Consider the following 25,622-nt stretch of genomic DNA (forward strand, 5'->3'; position numbering starts at 1 on the left):
TATAACAATACAGGAGTAAGATGTACTGAGTAAGGAGGTTCTATTTTTTTTTTAAAGAACAATTTTTCCTCACTGTAAATGCATTTTACATTTCATAAAGGTTTTTATAGAATCATAGGAAGTTAGAGTTGGAAGGGATCTCAGGAGGTCACATCTAGTCCAACCCCCTGCTCAAAGCAGGACCATCTCCAGCTAGATTATCCCAGTCAAACAGATTTTGAAAATCTCCAAGAATGGAGATTCCTCCACCTGAGTAACCTGTTCCAGTTTTTTCCTGCTGTCCTAGTAAGAAAATTCTTCCTAATATCTAACCTAAACTTCCATTACTGCAACTTGAGACCATTGCTCATAGTTCTGTTATCTGTCACTCTTGAGAACAGTCTCAGTGTTTTTTCATGTCTCGGTGATTCCTGATCAAAATTTGAATATCCTCTTTCAAACCTGGAGTTCCCTGGATCCTCCTTTTTCCCTTTCTTTTCCCTTTCTTAAAATCCCATCCTCTTTCAAACCCCGCTTCAGGTAGTCGCAGCCTGCAACTATCACATTCCCCCATCAGTCTTCTCTTCTCTAGACTAAATAAGTCCAGATCCCCCAGGCCCCAAACCATTTTTGTTCCCCTCCGCTGGACTCTCCAATTTGTCCACATGGTTTTTTTTGTAGCGGGGGGCCTAAAACTGAACACAATAGTCCAGATGTGGCCTCACCAGTGTTGAATAGAGGGGAACAATCACTTCCCTTGACCTTCTGGCAACACACCTACCAATGCAGCCCAGTATGGTGTTAGCTTTCTTGGCAACAAGGGCACACTGCTGGCTCATATTCAGCTTATTGTCCACTGTAACCCCCAGGTCCTTTTCTGTAGAGCTGCTGCCCAGCCAGTCAGCCCCCAGCCTGTATTGGTACATGAGATTGTTCCATCCCAAGTGCAGGACTTTCTGCTTGTTCTTGTTGAACCGCATGAGATTTCTTTTGGTCCAATCTTCCAATTTGTCTAGGTCACTCTGAATCCTAGTCCTACCCTCTAGTGTATCCTAGTCCAACAACCTCGAAGATGGCATAGAGAGCACCCTGCAGCTTGGTGTCATCTGTAAACTTGCTGAGGGTGCTCTCTATGCCATCTTCGAGGTTGTTGATGAAGACGCCAAACAAAACCGGGCCCAGGACCATCCCCTGGGGTACTCCACTTGATACCGGCTGCCACCTAGACATCGATCCATTGATTACTACCCTATGAGCCTGATGCTCCAGCCAGTTTTCTATCCACCTTACAGCTCATTCATCCAGCCCAGACTTCCTTAGCTTGCTTGCAAGAATGTTGTGGGAGACCGTATCAAAAGCCTTGCTAAAATCAAGGTACACCACATCTGACGGTCTCCCCGCATCCATGGAGCCAGTCATCTCATCATAGAAGGCAATCAGGTTGGTCAGGCATGGCTTGTCCCGGTGAATCCATGTTGACTGTTCCTAATCTAACCTAACCTTTTTCTCCTCCAAGTGCTTAGAAATGGATTCCTTGAGGATCTGATCCATGATTTTTCCATGGGCTAAGGTGAGGCTGACTGCTCTGTAGTTCCCTGGATCCTCCTTTTTTCCTTTCTTAAATATGGGCACTATTGTTTGCCCTTTTCCAATCATCCAGGACCTCTCCTGATTGCCATGAGTTTTCAAAGACTATGGCCCATGGCTCTGGAATCACATCAGCCAACTCCCTCAGCACCCTCGGGTGCATCCCAGCCAGCCCCATGAATTTGTACACGTCCAGATTTTCTAAGTAGTCCCTAACCTGTTCTTTGACCACTGAGGGCTGCTCACCTCCTCCCCAAACTGTGCTGCCCGGTGCAGTAGTCTGGGAGCTGACCTTGCCTGTGAAGATTGGGGCAAAAAAAGGCATTGAGCACTTCAGCCTTTTCTGCATCCTCTGTCACAAGGTTGCCTGCCCCATTCAATAAGGGACTTGCACTTTCTCTAATCCTCCTCTTGCTACTGACATACTTGTAGAAACCCTTCTTGTTACCCTTCTCCAAGTGTGCTTTGGCCTTCCTGACTTCATCCCTGCATGCCCAAGCAATGCTCTTATATTCTTCCCTAGTTATTTGTCCAAGCTTCCTTTTTGTGATTTAGTTTACTGAAGAGTTCCCTGCTAAGCCAAGCTGGTCTTCTCCATCCTTGCTTGTCTTGCTTTGCACTGGGATGGTTTGTTCCTGCACTCTCAGTAAGGCTTCTTTGAAGTACAGCCAGCTCTCCTGGACTCCTCTCCCCATCAGACCGGCTTCCCAGGGGATCCTGCCCATGAGTTCCCTGAGTGAGTCAAATTCTGCTTTTCTGAAGTCCAGGGTCCTTACTCTGCTGCTCTCCATCCTTCCTTTCCTCAGGATCCTGAACTCCTTTCCTTTGGATCCACAGGGGAGAAAGATGCTATATAAAAATACACCAAGATGTGACCTTGGGTTTGTAATAATATCTGGTGAATTTTTTAAAGATTTTGATCATTTCAAACTATCCTTTGACATTGAGGCTGTTCTTACATAACTTCATGGTAAGAGGGTACTTTTGGAGGTGTCTGGTGAAGCTTAAAGACTGCCACCATAGATGACATTTGCTGCTTTGCCTTCTGCCATCCACTATGGTGTGGATAACAGCATAAACCACATCTTGAAGTTTGTCCCATACTTCCTTTACCCTATTGCTTGCCTCTTCCACTGAAACTTGCTACCTGTGATGCACTTCAAGCGCTAAGCTCTGAACAACAGTTGCTACCTCAGCAATGGCTTATTGCATCAAAGCTTAATGTGACACATTTGTGTATCCGGAAGATAAACCTTTAAGCCTACTGTATGCCTGGATATATGTGCTAACAGCTACATTTGCAATTAGATGACTGCAGTGCAGCTGGAAAGTAGCCTTGGGAACACGTGTGAAAAGTTAATTAAGCTGGAGTTTTGATGTGGGTAGTGTGCTAGCAAGAACCATGGTGTCTTTATTCAGGTTACCATACTGTATAAAAATGTGTGTTTAAAACTAATAGTCTCTTCATCTGTACAAATGTTCAAAGTGCCTATTGTCCTACTTTTTCAAGTGCTCTATTATATATAAATGGCTCAGTCTTCCCGTATTCTTGTCAGCCACAGCGGTTCTTGTGATAAAATCCTGTCTTCAAGCACTTAAAACCTTATGAAGCATTCATCTCTCAGACTGACGTGTTCCAGGGTTGTTCTTTGCTGAAGACTTGTCTTCTGTATGCTCCTATGTAAAGTTTCAGCCGAATCCCAATAAAAGAATGGGGTGGCTGCAGCTGTCATATAACTATGTCCATTTTTCTTAACTGGACTGCCTATACTATGGTAACCCAGCCCAAAAGCAGCGTGGTATGGAGCAAACAGACTAGATACTGCCTAGAGCTGGACAGGCACTGCCTGGTGTTCTGGCTGTACCTGACAACCAACTGCAAGACCTTGAAGTAGTCATACCTCTTCTCAACCTTCACTTCAAAATGGTGTCGATTACTATCCCAGCTCCCAGGGGAGATGTGAGAATAAGTTCAGACTTGCTCAGCCCTTACATACCTTAAAGTTCTTAACTAGTAACACAAGATGTAATAAAAGGGCAAAGGGGGAAAAAATCTTTAGGGTTTAAAAGACTAGGGCTGGTGTATCATTTTTTAAGAAAATTGCCTTCTCCACAGGATAGTCTGCTACTGATTTCAGTATTTTCATTCCATTATACCTGCTGTCCTATTTTCTTGCAAGCTACTGGCCAGTGATCTTCGTTCCAAACAATGACTTAAGTGATGATGAGGACACAAAGAAGTTCAGAGCCTGTGGGAGTTTCAAACAGCCATTTCACCTGTAGCTATACCTGTCTTATCCATTTAATAAGTTGAACTGGATGCTTCGGACAAGTTCCAGAGTGATAACCTGAGAGTTTTAAGGCTCCAGTCTTCTTGCAGATTAAACACAACCCTAGTATCAGCCTTGTCCAATGTACCCATCAGTGTTGAACAGTATGAGGGAGCACATCTCAGGGGAGAAGATGAGCATGACTCTTTGTTGGCTGTTGATGTTATGGTTAACACAGTACAGATGGCAAATAGATGAGCAGAGAGGATGACCCAACAGGAGAAGCAGGGTTAATGTATCTTTCACAGGTACATACTAGGGCAAAAAAGGTCTGTGGCAGTTGTGAGCAAGAGCTGGTAGCACTGTGGCAGAAGTCTTTACAGAACTCATTCAGTCCTTGACCTCTGTCCTGCTCAGGCTCCACCTGGTTTACCAATTGTGGTGGCAACTGGTGGGACCACCTGTTTGTTTCGCATGTAACCCAGGCCAGCTTCAGATTGTAACAATGGTCTTGGGCCAACCTACAGTATATGACCCAGAGTCCAAAGGCTGCAATTCTCCATACCAGTTCCCTCAACCTGCTGCATACAATGCTGAGGTGTTAGATTATAGTAACACATTCCTTAAAGCAAGGGGACAGAAAGGAGCTCCTGTTCCCAGATGTGGGCTCACAACTCATCCCTGTCACCTGTCTTTGAGAAGCTACAATTCAGATACTGGACAATATATTCAAAAAAAATTAAGCCACCACATAGACACACCTATACTTTGTCCTTCTACCTATAGTTCTGAGGCTGCTTTACAACCATTAAAGAATTCAACTTCAAAATATCCCTGTGGAATAGAGAAGTGTTATCCCTATTGCACAGGCAGTGAAACAGGCCTGCAGCAGCTCCTGATACTGGAGTCTTTGTGGGGTAGCTTACTTTTCTGAGTGCCCAGCTTGAGGCACTTGGGATCTGGTTGTCAGCAGTGCTGAGTACCTACCAGCGCAAGGGAAGGCAGCATGATCTGTGGTGGTCAGCCCTTCATCTCTCAAATGGGGCACCAAAACCAGAGCCCCAAACTTGGAGGTCAGTTCTGAAAATTTATCGCTAAGTGAATTATGTAAGGCTGCAAAATAAGGAACAAAACTAATGAGGTTATGCTTCCTTGCTGGCTCCACATCTATGGTATACACAATAGCTGCATATTATACATAAGGAGTTCAATGTTCCCAGGTAACCACTGCACAGCGCAGAAACAGGTGTCACCTTAAACCTTCTTGGGAAAGCCAATTACCACTTGCAATCCTAGCTTGGATTATTATGATTAATAATGCTGTAAGTCCTAATCGTGCTGACACCAATGTTGAAAGCTTACCCAAGGTGGTACTTCATAAAGGGCGCTGCACTGACAACAGTGTTGCCAACTTCTGCAAGTTTGAGGAAGAAGCAGAGATAAGAGGAGAGCAGGAAGAGGAGATCTTGAAAGAAAGCAAAAAATATTTGTAAGACCATAACACCTCGGAAGCCGCAGCCATGAATGGAACAGAAGGTCCAGATTTCTATATCCCCTTTTCCAACAAGACTGGGGTAGTACGGAGTCCATTTGAGTATCCGCAATACTACCTGGCTGAACCATGGAAATACTCCGCGCTGGCCGCTTACATGTTTATGCTGATTATTCTTGGCTTCCCTATCAACTTCCTGACTCTGTATGTCACCGTCCAACACAAGAAGCTCCGTTCGCCTCTAAACTACATCCTTTTGAACCTGGCAGTTGCTGATCTCTTCATGGTCCTGGGAGGCTTCACCACTACCCTGTACACATCAATGAATGGGTACTTTGTCTTTGGGGTAACAGGTTGCTACTTTGAAGGCTTCTTTGCTACTCTTGGTGGTAAGTTCACTAACTGAGTAAATAGCCAAATATGTTCTGTCAGAGTTCCCTTGAGCTGTAGGAAGGGGAAGCCAGGGCCAGGTGGAGGGGCAGGGGGGAAGACGGGAAGGCAGCAAAAAATGGCTTTCAATGCATCACCAAGACCTGGAGGCACTTGGAATTTATATTTTCAGGCTGTATGTTTGGCTTTCAGTGTTGTAGAAAAGTTATATTTCAGACAAGAGAAGTGTGGGAGGACAAAGAACACATGATGTTTGCCATCTTCCTTTACTGCTTTGGGGAAAACCCAGTGGCTGAAAATGGTTGAAACTGGACTGTGGTATTGAAACGTGACCTGGAACAGTATTCCAAAAGTGGTTTTATGCTGACTTTTAACCTTGGAAATGGCAAGCCTGGTCTTCCCTGGTTTTGCTGGAAGAATTTCAGAAAGGTCCCAAGGTACTTTACTGTAGATCCCCATACTTAAATTGAAGGAATAGACTTACTTACCCTTTAAAAGTAATCTTCTCCCCCATGTGTCAACTGATTGAAATAGCTGTTTACAGGAAATGGTAGGCCTAAAACCCTTTCTTTTCTGCATCCAGTTCATCCTTCAGGCAGATAAGTCTGCTCAGGTCACCATCTAACTAGTTCTTTGGTTACCAGAGAGTCTTCTAAGGTAGATGAGTTCTAAAATGTATACTGAAACACAAAAAACCTCCCAACATCTTGACAACAACCTCTCTACCTTTGTTTACCACTGGGTGGAAGGTAAGAAGGATGTAGACCCAATTTCCACTTTACTGTGAGCTTTGAAATATCCTACTAATGTTGTTCCCAAACCTGAGATATGCTGGGCAGAGGGCAGAAACCAATGAGTGGTCAATTCAGTGTGCATTCCCTAGCACAATCAGGCGCATGGAGTTAATAAGTAGCAAAACAAGTGTGGGGAGGACAGGTTGGACTCAAACATAAGATAGGGCATTCCAGTGGAACTCAAAATACTGCAGCAAAATGAGTGTACAATGGGTTAGTCAGCCATTTGTGCCTTCCTTCCCATGCTTTAATTCAGATTTTTTTTTCACATTCAAATCTTACTTGCATTCTTTGATCATTCAGAGACTTGTTTGGAATCCGTTATCCAAGAAGCTTTCATATACAGGACAACACGTTTTTCTTCTGTTGCAAGCAGTATATGAATATGTGTGTGTGTGTCTCCTACACAGGTGAAGTGGCTCTGTGGTGCTTGGTAGTCCTGGCCATTGAAAGATATATAGTGGTCTGCAAGCCCATGAGCAATTTCCGATTTGGTGAGAACCATGCCATTATGGGTGTCGTTTTCACCTGGATCATGGCCCTGACTTGTGCTGCTCCCCCACTGGTCGGATGGTCCAGGTAGGCATATTATACATTTTCTGAAATAAGGCATCATCTAGGACAGCATTTTTCCATTCTAAAATTGCAAAGCCTGATTCCCCAGTGGCACCAGTGCAATGCCAGGTACTAATCTCATCGGTTTAATGGCAGGTACATCCCAGAGGGCATGCAGTGCTCATGCGGGGTTGATTACTACACCCTGAAGCCTGAGGTCAACAATGAGTCCTTTGTGATCTACATGTTCGTAGTTCACTTCGCCATTCCACTGGCTGTCATTTTCTTCTGCTATGGACGCCTGGTCTGCACTGTGAAAGAGGTAGGTTGACCTGCTGGTGACGGACTGCCATCAAAACCTGCGTGTGAATGCTAATGCCAAATTTTTGGAAAGCTCAGATGCAGCTTGGAACTCCGCAGCTGGCTCCATCCCTGTTGTGGGAGGAGATGCCGTTCCAGCCTTTTTTTCCCCAACACTTTCCCATGGAACCATCATAATTTCTTTGTTCTTTTGCCTTAGGCTGCAGCCCAGCAGCAGGAATCAGCTACTACCCAGAAAGCCGAGAAAGAAGTTACCCGCATGGTCATCATCATGGTCGTTTCTTTCCTGATATGCTGGGTCCCCTATGCCAGTGTTGCTTTCTACATCTTTTCCAATCAGGGATCTGACTTTGGTCCCGTCTTCATGACCATCCCGGCATTCTTTGCCAAGAGCTCTGCCATCTACAACCCAGTGATCTACATTGTCATGAACAAACAGGTAATTAACAAGTGCAGTTTTTTCTTCAATGTATTTCATTTCTTAAAAGCTTGAACCTTGCTCATAGATTTAAAGGTTAATGTGGCATGAAAGGAACTTTTAAAGTCAAATGTGTTCCTATAATACACAGGGATGACTCTATTAATTATCTCACTATCCTTTGGTATTACACAGATGTGGAAGCTGTCAAGCCGGTCTGCTTGAAATGATCCAACTACTTAAGATTTAACTAAGTATCTAGGCCTCTGTTCTGCTCTCAGCCACAGTGGCTCCAGTAGGAAAGTTAGGATAATCCTGAATCAGAGTTGTAGCTAGTTTTAAGGAATGAGACATGTACAGAAGATAAGATTTGGCACATTGGATGAACCATCAGTCCATCACATATAAAGTCTTACCTCTGCCAGTGACACTTAAATCAACTTCCCTACTTTGCCATCACTGCCACCTTAAATCAGGAACGAACATTTCTTCCACACCCTGTCTTCATCATCATCCCCTGCCCCAAAAGCATGAGGTTAGCCTAGGCTCATATTAGCAAAAGGTGCAGCATGTCATGCTCACCATTTAAAAATCAGCATTTACTCGCAGTGGTACTGGAGATAGGGCAGCATTTCACTCTGCTTATAATGGGATGTCGCTGTGGTATCAGAGAGATGTTTCCATGCTAGCAAAGGTTGATTTTTAATGGCTACCATTGCCTATCCTGTTACCCTAGATTAAAAGAAAGGAAGGAAGGGATTGCTTTTACTTTCAGAACACTAGAATACTTGATGAGAATACATTCTCACTTGTAGAACAGCTATGTAGTTGTGAAGCAAAGTAGGTTTTCTACCACCATCTCATTATTAACTTTAATCTTTCTCAAGAGCATTCCAACTAATGACTCCCATGGATGGTGAAAAGGACATGAATATAACAGTGGGAGACAAAGGGCTGCTCACTGCATGCGAGAGCTGACAATTGTGTCTCCACTGCTCTTTTGTCAGATTTTTAGCTGTTAACAAATTGTGGTCCTTCGAAAGGTCAGATCACTCCTGCCTTATTCACAGCAGAAACTGCTTTTATTGCAAAAGCCCTATTCAAATGAGGATTCAATCCAAATCACACTAAAAAGAATGAGAATCTTTTAAATTGGTTCTTCTCAGAGTGGACTGACTTTTTAAAGGACATTTTAGTAGGGCTGACTTGGGTCAGTCTTTGAGGCTCTTCTTTACTTAGAGCTCACTTTCATGCACACGCACGTGCAAGCACGCACACACACAGGAATCTCTTTGGGTAAGCCACTGACCCATTTGATGTAAATAGAGAGTTCTCAGTGAATCTGATTAGTTGACCTTTGTCACCCTGGTCACCCCAGTAAGTCGACTCTCCTGACTTTGTGCTCTCTTCCAGTTCCGTAACTGCATGATCACCACCCTCTGCTGCGGGAAGAACCCACTTGGTGATGATGAAACTGCTACTGGCAGCAAGACGGAGACCTCCTCGGTGTCCACCAGCCAGGTTTCTCCTGCATAGATTCCTCCTGGAAGCAGCTGATCTCAGGGCTGGCATGCATTGTCATCATGGACACTCAAATCCCATCTGCATGAATGTAGTCATGTTACTGTAATGACCACTGCCACCTGCATCCAATTCACAATTGACCCAGAAGGACGGACTTTTCAGTTCTGATAATAGAAATTATTTGAACAAGGCTGTAAATATTTTTAAAACTTAAATACAAAGGGTTAGCGCCTCAGCTGGTGTAAATCAGTGTATATCCGTTGACTTGTAAAGAGTTATGCCCATTTACACCGACCGAGTACCTGGCTCATCATCTCTAGCTCCGCACAGATGGCTGGATGTTCCCCTTTCACCGAATGGAAAAGATTAGTGAGACAGCAGCCTCAGGGCTCAATATATACCATGGCATCTGTTTTGTGCGTGACTCGCAGAGCCCATGATTAGGACAACCCATTGTAAAGAGCCAAGACACAGATACCTGGTAGAGGTTGAGATATATCCATGAGCCTGTAACCATAATCGGGGGCCAGAATGGTCAGGATATATGTCAGCTGTGAACATTTTTGAGCTCTTTCTAGTAAGAGATGGACCCCACTCACCATCACAAGAGTCCTGTGTCCTTGGGAACCCAGGGACTTATTTATAACATGGCCAATGAGGTGCATATAGCTGCTCATAGCAAGTTATTGCTGCTCAAGGGTCAAATCCTGCACCCCCTCCAACAGCCCAGAAGGCCCAGTAGATAATCTAACAGATGTGGCTCTGCCTGCAAAGGAGGGGGCAGGATTCAGGGGGTTCATGCAGCTGGATCCCTTCCATGTTTCAGAGCTGGGCTCAGTGGAGCTGCATGAAGCCTAGTGAGCAGAGGCATTTAGAGGGTTGCAGCGGGGTAGGACATGGCCATTAGCAGCATCTCTAGAGTAATTTTGGGGGGTGGATTGTGTCCTTTCTTCCACCTCCCCTGCTTGCAACCCAGTAGTTGTGCTGTGTACAAGGACTTGGCTTCGAACCTTAAGCATCAGCTGACTTAAAAATGTCTTTTCTGTAGCATGTGATGTTAGGTTTCCATAGCAACATCTATAGTCATTTGGCTTCCCCCCGACTCCTCCCACATGTCCCTAGACCACACCCCTATAGTTTGAGCTCTTTATGGTTCTCATGTGGTTCACCTACCAATTTTCAGCTGTAATTTGATTTGGCATCAGACCAAGTAGGAGGTTTTGGCCAGCGCTTGTGCTTTTGAGGGTTGATTGGTAGCAAATTGCTACGCTTTTCTTCAACTCTGTAGCAAGCAAGCCATGGGAGCATATGGCTCAGAGACTTCAACATATGTTTTGAGCACTACAAGATGGCATATTGCAATTGTAGCAATGTTCTTTATTTTTATTTTTAGCTCAATTATACAAATAAGATGTTTTTCTCGCTGTTCAGTGTTATCAACATTTGAAACTATTTTTGTACGTTATTATCCTCTCTGATTTCTAATCCCATGCAGCTTTGCAAGGTCTGATAGGGAAGGTATAGAAACCACGCAAGTTAAACCTTTAATAAAGAGCAATTTGCAAGTACAATTCTCTCATTATTTTTTTATCGATACTTCTACATATTCATTGAAATCTAAAGATCAGAGGTTCATGAATCATTCAGTGTTTTGGTTAATGTCTCATTTATGTACTCAGGATCTGAAAGGCTTTTTTTGGGAGAGCAGAAAAGGAAAGAGATTTGATTGCCCAGGTATATTTCCCCTTACAGAAAGAATACAGTCATTGAGATGGTTGGCTGAAAGCCCCATCATGGTCTTGACAGTGACCAGGCCAATGTAGCCAAGAGGAGGAGATGACTTGCACTTAGAGCTGATCTAGGGAGTAAGCAAAATGCCATGCCCTCTTCTGCTGCATCTCTCCTTTTGGGATCTCACAACATTTCTCTGCGGCACTCTTCAATGGAGAGCTCCATCTGTCTTTGCCCACACACAACAAATATTTGAAGGGTGCTGCAGATCCACTGCCCTGGTTTGCAGAACATCCTTCATCCTGTGTCCTGCCTGACAGGAATTGCATACCTTTGCCTGGGAGCTAGCTGTAGACCAAAGACACGAGTTCACCTTAAACACTAGTGGAGTATCAGCAACAGCAGCACAACACTCCCATAACCTGTTCCTTAGAGGTGCTTCACCAGCAGCCTCAAAGGATCACTGTAGAAGTAATTCAGTGGGCATTGATCTTTCAGTCATGGAGCCTTTATAAAGCAGACACCTGGATTGGCTCACAGACCCAGGGTATCTTTACTCTTTGTTTCAAACAACAGGATATAACTCCAAAGGCCCTGGTTCAACTCTGCTGCATTGGCTACGATGGCAGCTGACAGCCACACTTGTAAGGGGTAACCCAGACAGAATTTGCACCCAAAGTGACAGATGATGGAGGCAGACAGAAGAAATAAGTGAGACTGGGTAGCAGTTAAAACCAGCACTCTCGCCTAGCAGGCAGTGGCAGCAGTCTTGGATACAAGCCGAAGTTTTGATCGCTTCCTTCCAGAGAAGAGCTTTGGGACTGATCCCAGGAGCTGTGGCCCCCTGGGGAAACATTCAGTCTTAGCTATTCCCTGTGAGCTGCAGTGCCGGTGTCACAACTGCTCAGCAGTCCTCCCTTTGCTGCTGAAAGGTACAACTCCATCTCTTATTCCAGAGCAAAATCAATCCAAAGCAGAAACATCTGCTGTGGTTGGGGAGGGGGTAGAAGCTGGCACTTATTTTGTCCAGACACATCAGCTGCCTGAAGAGCTTCTGAATTATACCTTCCTTAACAAGGGAGGCTGTGATGCAACTGTGAAGCCAGTTCAGCTTCACCTGCATTGGTTTTGTTTTTGCTGGTTCCTTATAGACATTTAACATGAGATATCTCTGGGCAGATTTACACATTCCTAAACTTCTAATAAATGTATTGAATAAACCAGGAATCAAAGTCTCCTTCAGATAATCCCAGCATGTCCGTGAAGTCTTTGATCCACAAGTGATTTTACAAATGACAGCTGGCCAAACCATCAATGGTCCTATAAAGAAAACTAAGGACTCACATTTCATCCACTACAGATGAAATGTGGCCATCTCTAGCATGAAACCCTGATGATATTTCACAGTTATCAGCAACAGCACATAGTGATTTGGACCAGGAAGGGGAGAGGAACATCACACGCAGCTGAACCCCTGGGAGGAATGTGTGTAGGGCAGCGTGATGGTCCAATTTGAATCTGAGCAGGACTGATGTTAAAAGTTCAGAATTGGTAAAAAATAAAGTACCACAAGTTCCTCGATGACCTCAAATAGCCAACAGCTCAGTTCTCATATCATTTTCTTCTCTTTATATGTCCCATAGAAGACAATGCCTCCCACAATACAAGGCACATGCTGCAGAAGCAGCTCAGGCAGAGTGGAGAGTGCTAGAAGCACACGAATGGTTGAGGATTGTATCAAGTCACCGAAGACACCAGCACAACTCGGCTGGGTGATAGCATCTGCTGCAGGTGTTAGCTGAGGATGAGCAGAGATTACTCTTGTATTTTGGTGAGTTTCACCAGAAAGACCCAAGCGTAAGGTGAGAAGACCACATCTCTGCCCCTTGCTGGAGTCCACAGGGTATGGGTTTGTACCGCGTTTGCAGCATGTCAAGACTGTTGTCAAAAAAACAAGCCCTGCCCACTTGATCCTGCTTCACGTTCACCCCCAAAACACTGTGCAGTAGCTTTACAGTGTGGTCAGGGATGCTCCCAGGATCTCAGTCCAGGGATTGCTCCCGAGATCATCATGAGGCATGCACACCACCCCTCGAATAGCAAACACACAAGTTATTTTCAGAGTGCAACACACCTGCAGGGGGTAGGGCAGGTCTCTTAGCAGTGGTCTCAGGGCCTCTGCGGACACAGTATGGACCCACCCTGGGGCTGTCTGAAATGCTAGTTTGGAAGCCTCATTTACTCCTTCTATCTGAGCACATGCTCCCTTCAGCTCGTGCAATCTCTCTCTCTGAGCTGCTGAGTTACATGCCTACAGAGACCAGCCTCTGGCCAGCACTGGCACGTTCCACTTACACACGTAAGCAGGCGCAGCGAAGGCTGCAGCTTAGGCTCCTGCTGGCGCTCCCCAATCCTGGTTTCTCACATCCTTACTGTTCCCATCTGGGTGCCCCTGGAGCTCAGAGACTGCCAAAATGCTTTAGACAAATGGGGATTATGACAGAGCCAGCAAACTCATTATGGACCTAGTCCAGGCCTGAGTGTTTCTGGTGCGGTGCTTAGGGCTTTAGCTCCGCTGGGGTGAGCGGCCGGCAAGGCCAGCCAGCAGGGTGCAGGCACAAACCTCCTGTGCCCCTGGAGAAGGGAAAACATAGGACTGGCACTCTGGCCTCACCCAGCCTGGGGTGCTCTTTGCCAACAACTCCCAGCTCATCCTCAGTGTCCTTCATTTCCCTTGCTGCCTCCTTAGCTCAGTCTCTGTGCACAGAGAACAGGTGCACTGGGCAGCTCGGGGCTCCCACAACACAAACCTCTGCCCAGGGGCATGTGTGGACAGACTCACCCCACCCAGGCATCCCACAGCCGCTTGGTGCCAGGACCAGACTCCCTGTGCAGCTGCACCTGCTCCAATGAATGCCGGGACTTGAATGCCACGCGCAGATGAAAGGTGATGGTTCGATCAGCAGTGGAGATGGCTCAGGTTTCGAGTCTTCCCTGCACCCGCTCGCCTGTTCCTCAGACCTGGCAAACTAAACTCAGCCCTGCTGCTGCCACCTGTTCCCAATCTCACTGGCACTGGGACTTGAATGAGAATAATTAGCAGCTGCCGGCTGCAGCCCTCTCAATTAAGATGCTAATCAGAGAAATTAGCAGGAAAGTGAGGTGAACCTGTGAATAAAATCTGCTTTGCAGCCAGCCTGGGATGGGCTGCCATGTGAGGCAGCAGACTGGAAAGTTTGCTGTAAGCAATGGCTGTTGTTGCAATGGCCTCCAAGCCAGGTAAGGCCTCAATTCCACCTGGGTGGTCAGGATTTGGCTGTCTCTTTCTTGTGTGTCCTTTGACTCCTCTGAATATGAATCTCGAGCTCTAATCCCTTCAGTGCAAGTGAATCCTCTTAGGGATCAAACTGTCATTATTATTTTATTCAATGTAGCCTCTCAGGGGGAGGGGGAGCCTTGAATGTGGCTGGTCTTGGTGGATTTTAGGTAACTAAATTAACCCCCCTGAGCCCTTTCTGAGTGATGGGTAAATAGGTGTGGACAGACCTTGGAGCTCTTAAAAAGGCTTGGAGAAATTTAGCTAGTGTTGCCAGGTCCCCATCTGTGCTCTGCTTTGAGGAAGAGCCTGCTAGTGGGGCCTCCACCTGGGCAGATAAATGTCCTTGTGGCTAAGGAGAGCAGCCCAGGGAGCAGAGTCCTATCTCAAGCCTATGCACAGGCTTCTTGTGAGGTCAAGGCCAGACTGCTAAAGGTATTTGTCTTCCTAATGGATGCTGAAATTGGTGTGAGCTGATACTTAAACCTCCCCCAAGTTTCAACGTCTCTAATTCACTTCCCCCTGCAAATGCAAAGGTTGTTTCCTTGGTCTGTGAAGACCTCGAGGCAGAGCTTGCCCTGCATATGGGGCTTGGTCAAAAAGAAGCCTGGCTTGAGCTGAGGGCTGTAGGTACTACTGCTGTCATAACTGCCTTGGGTCTTCTGCTCGTGTATCTTCTTGCTCTGAATGGAAGCGAGCCATGTTCCTGAACCTGATGATAACTGTATTCTTCCCCCATGCTCTCTCCTGCTCAGCCAAGGTGGCCAGGCTGTCCAGCATCTTTAACTGCAAGAGCAGGGGCAGCCACCCACCAACGCTCAGTATGGTGATTGAAGCGCTGAAAGCCCAGAACGAGAGGAAGGGCACCTCGGTCATTGCCATCAAGCGCTATATCCTTACCAAGTACCCTGCCGTGGACTCAATCAGGTTGAAATACCTGCTGAAAAAGGCCCTGACCAAGGGCCTTAAGGATGGGTGCCTGGTGAGACCCCAGAACTCCTCTGCTTTGGGGGCCACAGGAAGGTTTAAGGTGAGCTGGTTACTGGACTAACTGCTGTGGGCTGCATGGTGTTGGATGCCCGAAATCTGTGGGCTGGACCCTGTGTGTTCTGGGAAAGTTGCCTGCCCAGCTGCTCTACAGCAAGATGCCAAGAGCCGGGTGAATGGGGTGACCCCCCCCCTCTCTGGCTGGGAGTCTCTTGTCCCTTGAAATGAGTAGGCAGGGCTGTGGGCCTTGGGAAGGCTGATGGGGCAAGTGTCCCTCTCCTGAAGTGGGAGCAAAGATCACAGTTACACTGAAAAATCGTGGTTTATCCCATAACGTTTTTCAGGCTGAAAGTAGATGTGCCTTGGCTATGGAAAGACTGGATGACATGGGGTCCTGGGCATCCTGGGATGTAGCCAGCTGCCCCATACAGGTCTATTGGGCAGCCAGGGCAATAAAAGGTGCCCATCGAACAATGGTCTGTGGCAGGGCTGGAAGCTGTATGATGCCTATGGGAGCTTTGCTAAGAGGATGGGCTGATGGAAACTGCCTGCCTCTCCTTGGTGTCAGCCTTTGAACTACACCTGCCTGGCTCCAAGCTTGCTCCCACAGCGGCTGAGCCCAGCTGTGCAGGCGGTGATGCTGCTTTGCTCTTGCTTTTTACTAGTTAGCACCTGAGAAGCCCAAGCTTAAAAAAACATTGGGAAAGCTGGATCCAGCAGAAGGAAAGGGCCCCAGACCAGGGAAACCAGGAGCAAAAAAACCCAAAGCAGCTGCTGGGAAAGCTCTCAATAAAGGTGAGAGGGCCCCTTTCTCCTGCACTGCTCCACTCCCTCTGCAGAGGTTGGTGATGGGCACAGGCTGCTGGGTGAATTGACATGCCTCTTTAGAGCGCTGGTGTTGGCCCTCAGGGCCTGGCTCTCCAGCAAACCTGACCAAGAAAGCAGTAAATGCCTGAGCAGACCCTGGCCCCTCTCGTCTCCCAAGTCCCAAGGTTGTGATCCTGGCTCGGTGGCAGCCCAGCCCTGCAGTGCCTGACCCCCCCCCCCGCCCTGGGGCACCTTTCTGCTGGAGCTTGGTGGCACCTGTAGCTGCACATCCAGAATTGCCCAGGGCTGATGGAGCTGCGCAGTTCAGTGCCTCATTCACCCCAAAGCAAGTTGGGGTCCAGAACCTAGGATCCTACGCAAAGTTTTGAGCTGATAACTGTGTGCTTGAGGCTGCCGAACGTGCCCCTGCAGGCCTGGGCTCCTTACCGCATGCAACGATGGCCACCGTGTCCTCCGGTCTGTGCCTGGACACCGTGCTGATGCTAGGCTGTTTCCCTGCATGGATATCCCAGTGGCCAGAGCTGCTGCCCAAGGCAGTGGGAGCCCTGAGCTCCAGCCCCTCCTTTGCCTGGGGGAGGCTTTGACCCCCTCTCTGGCTGGTCTGGAGCAAGGGCCTCCTGCGTTAGGCTAGTCTGGGCAGGTGTGGCCATCTGACCCATGTGCAGGCAAGGATCCATCACTGGGTCAGATAGAGGGGCTCCACAGTCATTGGCTCAAACCTGTGTGGGCCCTGAATGAGGTGCCTGAAGGTGTGTAGGCCTTGCCTGCTCTCCTCCCTCTTGGTTGAGTGCTCTTGCTCCCAGCTCAGTGCTGACTGGATCCTGTCCTGAGGTGCTTGCCTCCTCTTGCAGGGGTCCACTCTGGACCTATGAGCTCGCACTCAAGTCCTTTTATTGGCTCTGGCCTTAGGTGCCTGCTTCTTGACCTAACTTCACTGGTGCTACAGCTACCCAGCACTGCCTGGGCCTCGGTGCTTTTGAAAGCGAGCATTGAAAATCACTAGCTGCTTCTGCTGACCCTATTGACCTCTACTGAACCCATGCTGTAGTGTTCAGCTGGTTGTTTTAGCTACCTTCAGGAGGGAGTCTGCAGTGCTCACACTCATCCTTATTGATGCCCATATCTCATGGTGTGCTGGAACTACCCCGTTCTGCAAGGGGCATCTTTCCTGTAAAGCTGGGGGGTGGGCTATAGCCTTGCATGGAGTAGACAAATGCATGGGAAGAACCAACTCATCCTCCCCCAACATTTCCTTTCAGGAGATGCAATGGAGGGGAAACCCAAAGCTGAGAGCAAGAAACCTAAGGCCAAACTTGCCGATGTAAGTAGTGGCTGCCAAATGAAAGCTTCCATCAGTCTCCTTGATGAGCCTCATAACTGCAGTGCAAAGGGAAGAGCTTGGGAGCAGCTGCTCTTGTAAAGTTGTATGTGAGGAATATTGGCAGGGAAGCAGTGTCCTGCTGCGGAGTCCTGAAGTACTAACTCTTTTCCAAGCTGTGAAGGAAATGGGAGTGGAGTGAGGTGGGGTGGGGAGGGGGGAATATTTGATCTCCTTTGTTCCAAAATGTGTGTTTTCCATTGTGGAAACGGAGGGCAGAATTCAAAGCTGCCGTCTACTAAAACCACTGTACCCTCACCTTGCTATGGGCTTGTGGCTGGTTAAGTGAGCAAGTGCTATTGCGATGACAAGCCTCAAACTCCTCTTGGTAGGGCCGGCAGAAAGCTCCGGGGAAGCCAAAGAGTTCTGATGGCAAAGCGATGCTGGCAAAGAAGCAGCCACGTGCCAAAGAGGGGTCTCAAGGGAAAGCAGCCAGTGAGGCAAAGAAAGCTGCCAGAAAAGAGAAGATGGTCCCAGGAGGGGATGGCCCTTCAAAAGCGGAGGCAGGAGACCAGAGGGCCACTACCTCCTCCAAAGCCAAGGCGGCTCCTAGGCCGAAGAAGCCTACAAAACCCAAAGAGACAAAGGCTGAGAAGGCACCAGCCAAAGCCAAGGCAGCTCCTGGTGCCAAGAAAACCACTGTGAAGGGGAAGGGAGAAGCAAGGGGCACTGAGAAAGGCAAAGGGAAGAAGGGGGAGGCTGTCCCAGGTGCCCAGTCTGGCAAAGAGAGAGAGGATGCAGAAGGCAAATCCACCAAAGCTGGCAGCAAGCCTGGCAAGAAAGCAGGCTAAAGTCTCCTGACTCCAGAAGTACTCCTGGGCCAGGCAGGGCAAGGGGAAATGCTTGGACAATGGCTGCCTCCTGCCTGAGGAAGATGGATTGGTGCTTGGCTCTATCCAGACCAGTGTTTTGTTTTTTTTAATGATATTCCTTGACTGGTTTGATCCTGGCTATGCATGGGTCACTCTATTTTTAATCTCTGAATGAAGCAAACTGGTTTTAACTGTGTGCCTATTACTTGTTTTCCAATAAAGGTAGTCAACTGTTCCTGGGAGTAATGGCTTTCATGCCTGGCTTGTAGGTACCCTGGAAACTGCAGAAGACCTAGCATTAGCACCCCGTGTCCCATATTCCTTTTTTACTGGGATACTAGGTTAAACTGAGCTTGAGCCCAGTTGTGGAGTCTGAGTCTTGCTAGTTAGACCAGTGCCAAATGCCAACTGGGTGAAATGGAGTGAGCCAGCCAAGTCCAGGGGCCGGAGTGCCAGCACTAGCAACCCCTTTTGTAGGGGAGTCTCTACCATGTGGGAGTGCAGCTATCTTCTGCCACCTACTCTGGGAAAGGAGGTAGTCCTTGTTCTCTTATGACCCTAATTAACCCATTGGCCCCTGGACTACATGCTGCTCGTGGCAAAGCCTAGAGGTTATGAAAAGGTAAATCTTCCATCCCCAAATCAGCTGTGCTGTAATGAGGTTCAACTTGACTGCAGCCTGGCATGGCCAAAGGGCTGCAAGCAAACGCTTGCCTAGAACACCTAGAAGCTAGCTTCCTGCTAGGACTAGCAAGGCCTGGGCAAGAGGAGGAACTTGCCACTGGTAAAATCCTGGGAGGCTGGGATTCTGCCACTAAACAAGCTGACCTCATTGTTGTCCTTGTGTTAATACCTTGATCAGCTTGGATTACAGGAGGGCTGTAAAAGCTGCTTTCAATCTATACCTGGACGAAGCACCTGTTAAGGGCTCATAGTGAGAAACCTTTACATGTCCTGTAATAGACCCTAATAAAATAAAGGGTTATTTGGCTGGGCATAGCCAGTTTTCATGCAAGTGATACCTGCCAAGTCATACCCTACCTGTACTTGTTCTCCAGACCTCTTTTGGCTACTAGTGCCCATCAATCATCTGGTGAGGGTGCCATAAGGGAAAGCTCTAATACTGGAGGCTGGTATTGCTGAACTTGGAGCAATTGTTGGAAGAAATCAAATGTCTAGCTTGCTTTTGTTGGTTGCATGTTATGCAAAAGTTTCCAGGGGAAAGACCGGTAGTGATAAGGGTCAGACTTCACTGAGAGGGAGAAGAACTTGCCTTCTCTCAGCCTTGGTGCCTAAAGAGGCTTTGGATAATCTTCAGTTGGCCTTGTCAATGCCCTACAAGGCTCCCACCTCTAGGCAGAGTTAACTATTATTATTTTTTTTTTTTTTTTTTTTCCCCCTCATTCTGGTAGGGGCTCAAGTGAGGGGAGTGAACTAATTTTTCTCTCAGTTCAAATTCAATGTCATGTTGCTGCATCCTTAATTGGATTGAGGTTTGCATTCTCCTTGGGGGGAGCTCCACTGTAATAACTGCAACCAGAGATGGTCCTGGTAAACCTCCTGAGATGCGTAAGCCTGTTTTTCACAGTCATTAAGTGCCAGCGACCATGTCGCACATGAAGGTAGAACAATGCAGGAAGGGGATGGGGAAGTGAGAGCGTGTGCACACGCCTGAGCACTGTCTTCCCTTCTCCCATCAGCAGGCCCTATGCTAAGCAGCAATGGACCGCTTTCCAGGCCTTCCAAGGTGACCAGCCTGGAAAGTAATCAAATAGTTAGTGTTTTCCTTTCCTTGATCTTCTCCCAAGCATGTGTTTGCATGTGGGAAGAGAGAAGCCCTTGTTAACAGGAACGACTTCAATGGCTGTAAGCAGTAATGATCCTTAAGAAGGGCATGTCTGGGTGCATGCATTTTAGCAGACCCAACAGGTCATTGCTGTTGAAAACCATGCAGAGCAGATACTTTCTGGGCAAAAGCACATATGCAAGAGGTGCAGCCACAAGTGCCAGTGCAGAAGGGAAGTATCAGTGTTATACCCAGGGGGAGGCAGGGCCTTTGAACTTCCTCCATGAGTCTAGTTTAAAGCTTACAGACTTTCTTCCCTAACAATGTCCTGTAGCACCTGCCCCTAGCCTTTAAATGGCAAAGCCTGACCTCTGCCCCAGTGAATGGAAAGGCTGAGCCTATTGCTCCTGCTCACATCATAGTATTTGTACCTATCTACCCACTTCCATCATCCCATCCGCCAGGGCTGTGGCCTTCTCGAGGCTCATGGGCAGAAACCTTCCCCACACCAAGTCTGAGCACCTTGTTTTATTACAAAGAGAAGTTTCCAAAGAATCTGCCATTTCCACCAAACAGCAGGGAAGGGACCCACATCCACAATACCACCATGCCATAAAAAAAGCAGATCACAAAGGATTCGGGGTTGAGACAACATGACACAACCCTCAGATTTCTGGGCTTGGAAGTAATGACCCTAAATGGTTTTAGTGAATATTTTAGCTCCTGGGGTCTGGGGGGGGGGGGGGGTGTGCATGGTTGGTGGGCTTGGGTTTTTTTGTTTGTTTGTTTGTTTTGTTTTTTTTTTGTGTGTGGTTTGTATGGTTTTTTTGTAGGGTTTTTTTTTTTTTGTTTTTTTTTTTTGTTTTTTTTTTTGCTTTGGAAAAAGAATTAAATAAAGCATAGGCCACACTGCACGTGCTCGCCAATCCTGGCAGCCAGAGCCAAGCCATGCCCAGCACTTGATGCCAAGTGCTAAGGAGCCCAGCTGCTTTCCAGTGTTGCGACATGGGGCCCTCCCCTCATGAAGCTATCTCCTTCCTCAAAACGCAAACCTTTCTCTCTCTCTCTCTCTCTCTCTCTCTCTCTCTCTTTTTTTCTCTCTCTCTCTCCACTGATACATGTCACCTGCAGCTTCCCCATCGCTTCTGCGTGTGTTTCTGGCAGCTATTCACAGTTTGTAAAGGAAAAAAAAGTTTTTTGTTTGTTTTTTTGCAATCTCTCTCAGTAGCATGTAGCCCAGCTACATTCTTAAAGGTTCTGTTCTGAAGCCACTTGTTCAGAAAATATGCTTGAACATCCACAGTGTCAGTGCTTCTCTGCTCTTGTGGGCAAGCCATTTGTTAAATGCACTGGAGTACGCGTGCAACTTGTTAAATCTCTAGCTACAGGAAAACAAAGCCCAACTGTTCATGGCAACGAGTCCTCCAGGAGGATGTCTGTTGGAGCCAAGGAGCTCAATGGCTGGCTTGTTCCTATCCAAGTGATCAGCTGGCTGTTAACGAGGATTGCAGACTCCCCTTTGAAACCTGCCTTTGGCGAGGTAGTAGTTTTGCTTTTAATTTGGCAGTCAAAGTTTGGTGCCATCAGCAAAGGCTAGAGCCAGGGAGAAAGGTTCAGGGTTAGTTTGGTTTTTCTGGGAGGTGAGTGTGGGCTTTGGATATGTATATCTGTGTAAAAGGGGAGCCCAGGATGAATGCTGGGATGCGTGTGGTCCTTCCCCACCTGGCAAGAAGGGGCCAAGAGGCCTGGAGCTCCTGGTGATTCCCTTTGCAGCTAGATGGGTTGAAGGGATAATAGGACCCTGCGTGAGGATGAAACTCTGCCCTTATGTAAATCCAGAGTAACTAGAGAAAAGCTGCATTGAGGTGAAGGTGTTACTCCAGCATCATACCTGTGTAACTCCAGCAATGCTGTGGTTTAAGGTAGAACAGAATATCGCCTTTCCTCTTTACTTAGGAGGCCAAAAATGTGTTGATCAGGCCTGTATCAACCTTGTAGCACCCACCCTAGATTAGGTGGAACTCTAAATACCCACTTGATGTTCAGAGGTCAGCTCAATTCTGCTCTGTGACAATAGTGTGAATGTGAAATAAGTCCAGTTAAAGTCAATGGCATTACTCTGGATCTGCCCTGAGAACAGAATTTGGTTGGAGTGGGGGGGAGGAAGTGGTGTGTGAGCCTGCACACATAGGGAAGATGTAATAAAGGGAAGGATAATTTTCCCTTTGACCCAGTCGTCTGTATTTTCCTACTGTGGGTAAATGACTCCTGTCACCACAGGGGTGAAAGGCAGCTATTTAGGGAAGATTTGTCAATTCCGCTGTAAACTCCAGTTCAGTGTGTGCAGAAACATCTGGGAAATGTGGGGAAGTGGGAACAGCTGCACTGGTTTGTTCTTTTGTGATGCTGCCTAATGTACAATGCAATCCCTCCAGCTAGATAACAGCCACTTCTGTTAGGGGTAAAGTGCTTTCACATGTCTTGACTACTTAGGAAGCAATCACATTGCCCGGTCCATGAGTTCCCCATATCGCACAAGTCTCAGATGAAGGAGTGGTTCTGTTTAAACGTACAGTACAAAAATAAAAGGCACAAAATACACCTAATGCAGCAGAGAGTGTACAGTAAATAGATTCCCTGGTATTTAAAGTACACAGATGTCAGAGGGACATTGTGAATGGGAGCCCTGATGGGCCTTGATATCTCTGTTCATTGTTTCCTGCAGCTGCCCCACTGCTCATGTCCATCATTACCACTTCCATAACTCTGTTGCTAGTCCACAAGGCATTTCTCTCTAGAAACAGGAACACAGGAAACCAATGGCTGCTTGGAAGCAGGTAGTCAGTTCACTGCGAGCATCACCTCTCCATTTCTGGCTTGAAAGAGCAAATAAATTATGGGTCCCAGGCAGTGCAGATAATGAAAGGGATTCTGAGCTCTTTGAAAAGCTGTAGGCAGTGTCTCCTTCCTCGCCAGCCCATCTCACAGGTGAGTGTGCCTGCCACCGGCTGGGTTTCAGAATGACCACAAATGACACAACCAAATATGTATCTATCTAAATATAGAGATGTCACTGAAAGGCATGTTCCTTAGCAAAGACAGTGCACTGGAGAAAAGGTCACTTCCAGGAGCAGGTCTGGTCCTGCATGCCAGCTAAGCCTCGCTGCAGCACTCGTAAATGTTGTCCTCCATAAGTGCAATCACTTGCTCGAACTTGTGCTGTAGCTGTGTGCGCTTTGTCGTGGGGTTGGAGTCCAGGGCATTCACAATCTGCAAGGGCAGGAGTACCAAGAAATTAATTCTCTGTCTCTTGGGTCCCTAGTCCTTGCTGCTCCCCCTCCAGCTCCGTACGAATCCCACTGACCCCTGCCAACTTCAGTGTGGGGCACGAGCAGAAGCGCAGGTCCCTCACAAGCAAACTGAGGTGCTCTCTCTCTGGCAGGTTTCATCCCTGATGGATGCAAATGTGAACCCTGAAGGGCCAGCCTACTGTCAAACAAATAGGCCTTGTTATGACCGCTTAGGCCTGGCCTTTATGTCCACATCCAGTGTTTGCAGCACGAAGGCACCTGTGTGTCTGGCTCCTGGTCTGTGGATGCAGTCAGGCAGACACCCCCACACCTGCACTTACAGCCACCAGGATTTGCAAGCTAATTTGCAGGCCTGGAAAAATGAGGCTGAGTGGTCAGTGGTAGTGTCCTCAACCTGCTGATGATCTGACAAAAGACATGAAATACTGGGTTTCCCATGGAAACTGTAAATAGCTGTATGCTGGGGAGACAACTGAGGGGGCCATAGAAGGGGGAGAAAAACAGTTTAGGAAAATATGGCCATCCTGAACCCTGAGCTCAGGGTGATCTGTAACAGAGGTGGTGTTTTCCTGGGGACACTTCTCCAGGGGCTGATGAGACACAGAACCAATCACCCACAAAAGGTATTTTCCCCAGACACACCAGGTATGGAGCACTGCTTTCCCTTAACAATCAAAGCCGCTCACCTGAGGACGGTATCTCTTGGCGTATTTGTAGATTTCTGCCATGGCGACGTTTGTGTTAAACTCATTCCGGTATTTCTTCATGAAAAGAGACAAATAGGAAAAGTATTAGCATGTCACAAGTGGTGAAATGCAGCCCAGTCAGCTGGGCTAATCAATGGGGCAGGTCTGCCTTTGCTCTAAGTTCACCTTGTTTCAACATGGCTTTCTCCCTTCTTTGCTATTCAAGGTATGTTAATAGTTGTCTGGGGACTTGGTGCCAACGTGTATTCCAGGCAAAAATAGGTGCCATCAATGGGAATTGCATTTGTTTATGAAAGCGGTGAATCTGGCCTGAAGTATCTTTATGTAGCATCACTAATTCCTTGATCTCAAGGTGCTCCACAGTGCCGAGCAAGCACCAGAGCTGATCAGAAATGCCCAGACCATGTATTTTCTGTTGGAATAGGCCAGTTGTGGAAGCTGAAATGTTTTATACAGATAGTCTGATGTTGACACAGCTCCCACAGAACCCAACCACGGTTTGCCAGCTGCAGAGGCTGCTGCCTGCTCACTAAGTGTGGCTCTCTGCTAACCCATCTGGTGTGCTGTGGTGGAGTCTAGGCTTCTGGGGTCCATGGCAGCCCACCAGAGGGATGGCTTTGAAGTTAGGATTGGCAGATGCTGGGCACACCAGAAACCAAGGAGAGCCAATACTTCCAAGCTCCCAGCTTCCAGGCTCTTTGGCACTGAGCTCCATGCTGCTGCCACTGGACCACAACCAGTGCCCAAGCTAGGTAATGTTAGCTTGGGTACATCCACATCCCGCAGCAGTCTGAGCATTAACTACAGTGCACACGTAGTCTAAGCTGGGTTAGCTGATGTGGCTGTAGGTTATAGACCCAGTGCAAGAGATGGTTCCTTTGAAGATTTTACCTTCACCATTTAGCACAGGTGAGGTTCAGTACTGTAGCACCTGCTGTAGTCCCTAACTTCCAGCACTGCAGAGCTGATCACTGCACGCCTTGTCCACAGGCTCCCAATTCAGCAATCTGGACAGGAGTACTCGGCAGCGTGGAGAACTTCCTGTAGTGAAGTCTGTTTGGCACCACTGGGTGTGGGACTGGGCGTCCCCTAGCTCTGCCACAGCTTAACATTTTTCTTACCCGAGACTCCTCGGCCAGGTGTGCATTCATTTCCTGCTCGCTGAGGGGCGGCATGTCATGGATCTGCTTGTAATACCGCTGCACTATCTTCCTGTACTCCGGAATCTCCTTGGCATACAGTAGTTTATTGGTAGGTGAGTCCTAGAGGGAGAGAAAGATTTGATTTTGTGCTGGCTCCAAGACTGGACGTTTTCTGCACAGCTCTTGCCTTGAAACAAAATCTTCATCTACATCCACATTCAGGAAACAGATCAATTTGGGGAGGTGGGGGGCTGATTTTAAACAATGGTATGGAGAGTTCTTAATTGCGTGACT

At 47.4% G+C, this 25,622-nt stretch overlaps 3 protein-coding genes across 3 annotated transcripts in view; 2 read left to right on the forward strand and 1 right to left on the reverse strand.

Moving 5' to 3' along the window:
• Positions 1 to 5,240: 5,240 nt before the first annotated feature.
• RHO (rhodopsin) lies at positions 5,241 to 9,573 on the forward strand. The gene is given in 5 exon segments (NM_001287282.1): positions 5,241 to 5,717; positions 6,923 to 7,091; positions 7,224 to 7,389; positions 7,588 to 7,827; positions 9,220 to 9,573. Coding segments are annotated over 5 exon segments (1,059 nt in total). The 5' UTR covers positions 5,241 to 5,356; the 3' UTR covers positions 9,343 to 9,573.
• Positions 9,574 to 14,247: 4,674 nt separating this feature from the next.
• LOC102560422 (protein B4) lies at positions 14,248 to 21,030 on the forward strand. Its single transcript, XM_014604604.3, has 5 exons — positions 14,248 to 14,340; positions 15,133 to 15,407; positions 16,030 to 16,159; positions 17,452 to 17,513; positions 17,903 to 21,030. The coding sequence occupies exons 1-5, from the start codon at positions 14,310 to 14,312 to the stop codon at positions 18,359 to 18,361; spliced, it is 957 nt and encodes a 318-aa protein (XP_014460090.1). The 5' UTR covers positions 14,248 to 14,309; the 3' UTR covers positions 18,362 to 21,030.
• Positions 20,682 to 25,622, reverse strand: part of PLXND1 (plexin D1) — a 120,079-nt gene continuing 115,138 nt past the window's right edge. The window contains exons 34-36 of the mRNA XM_014605516.3: positions 25,308 to 25,448; positions 24,166 to 24,240; positions 20,682 to 23,438 (exon numbers count right to left, since the gene is read on the reverse strand). Of these exons, the coding sequence (XP_014461002.2) occupies positions 23,322 to 23,438; positions 24,166 to 24,240; positions 25,308 to 25,448 (333 nt within the window). The 3' untranslated portion in view covers positions 20,682 to 23,321. The remainder of the gene's footprint in view (positions 23,439 to 24,165; positions 24,241 to 25,307; positions 25,449 to 25,622) is intronic.

Source organism: Alligator mississippiensis, chromosome 12, assembly GCF_030867095.1.
Source record: "Alligator mississippiensis isolate rAllMis1 chromosome 12, rAllMis1, whole genome shotgun sequence".
NCBI lineage: Eukaryota > Metazoa > Chordata > Crocodylia > Alligatoridae > Alligator > Alligator mississippiensis.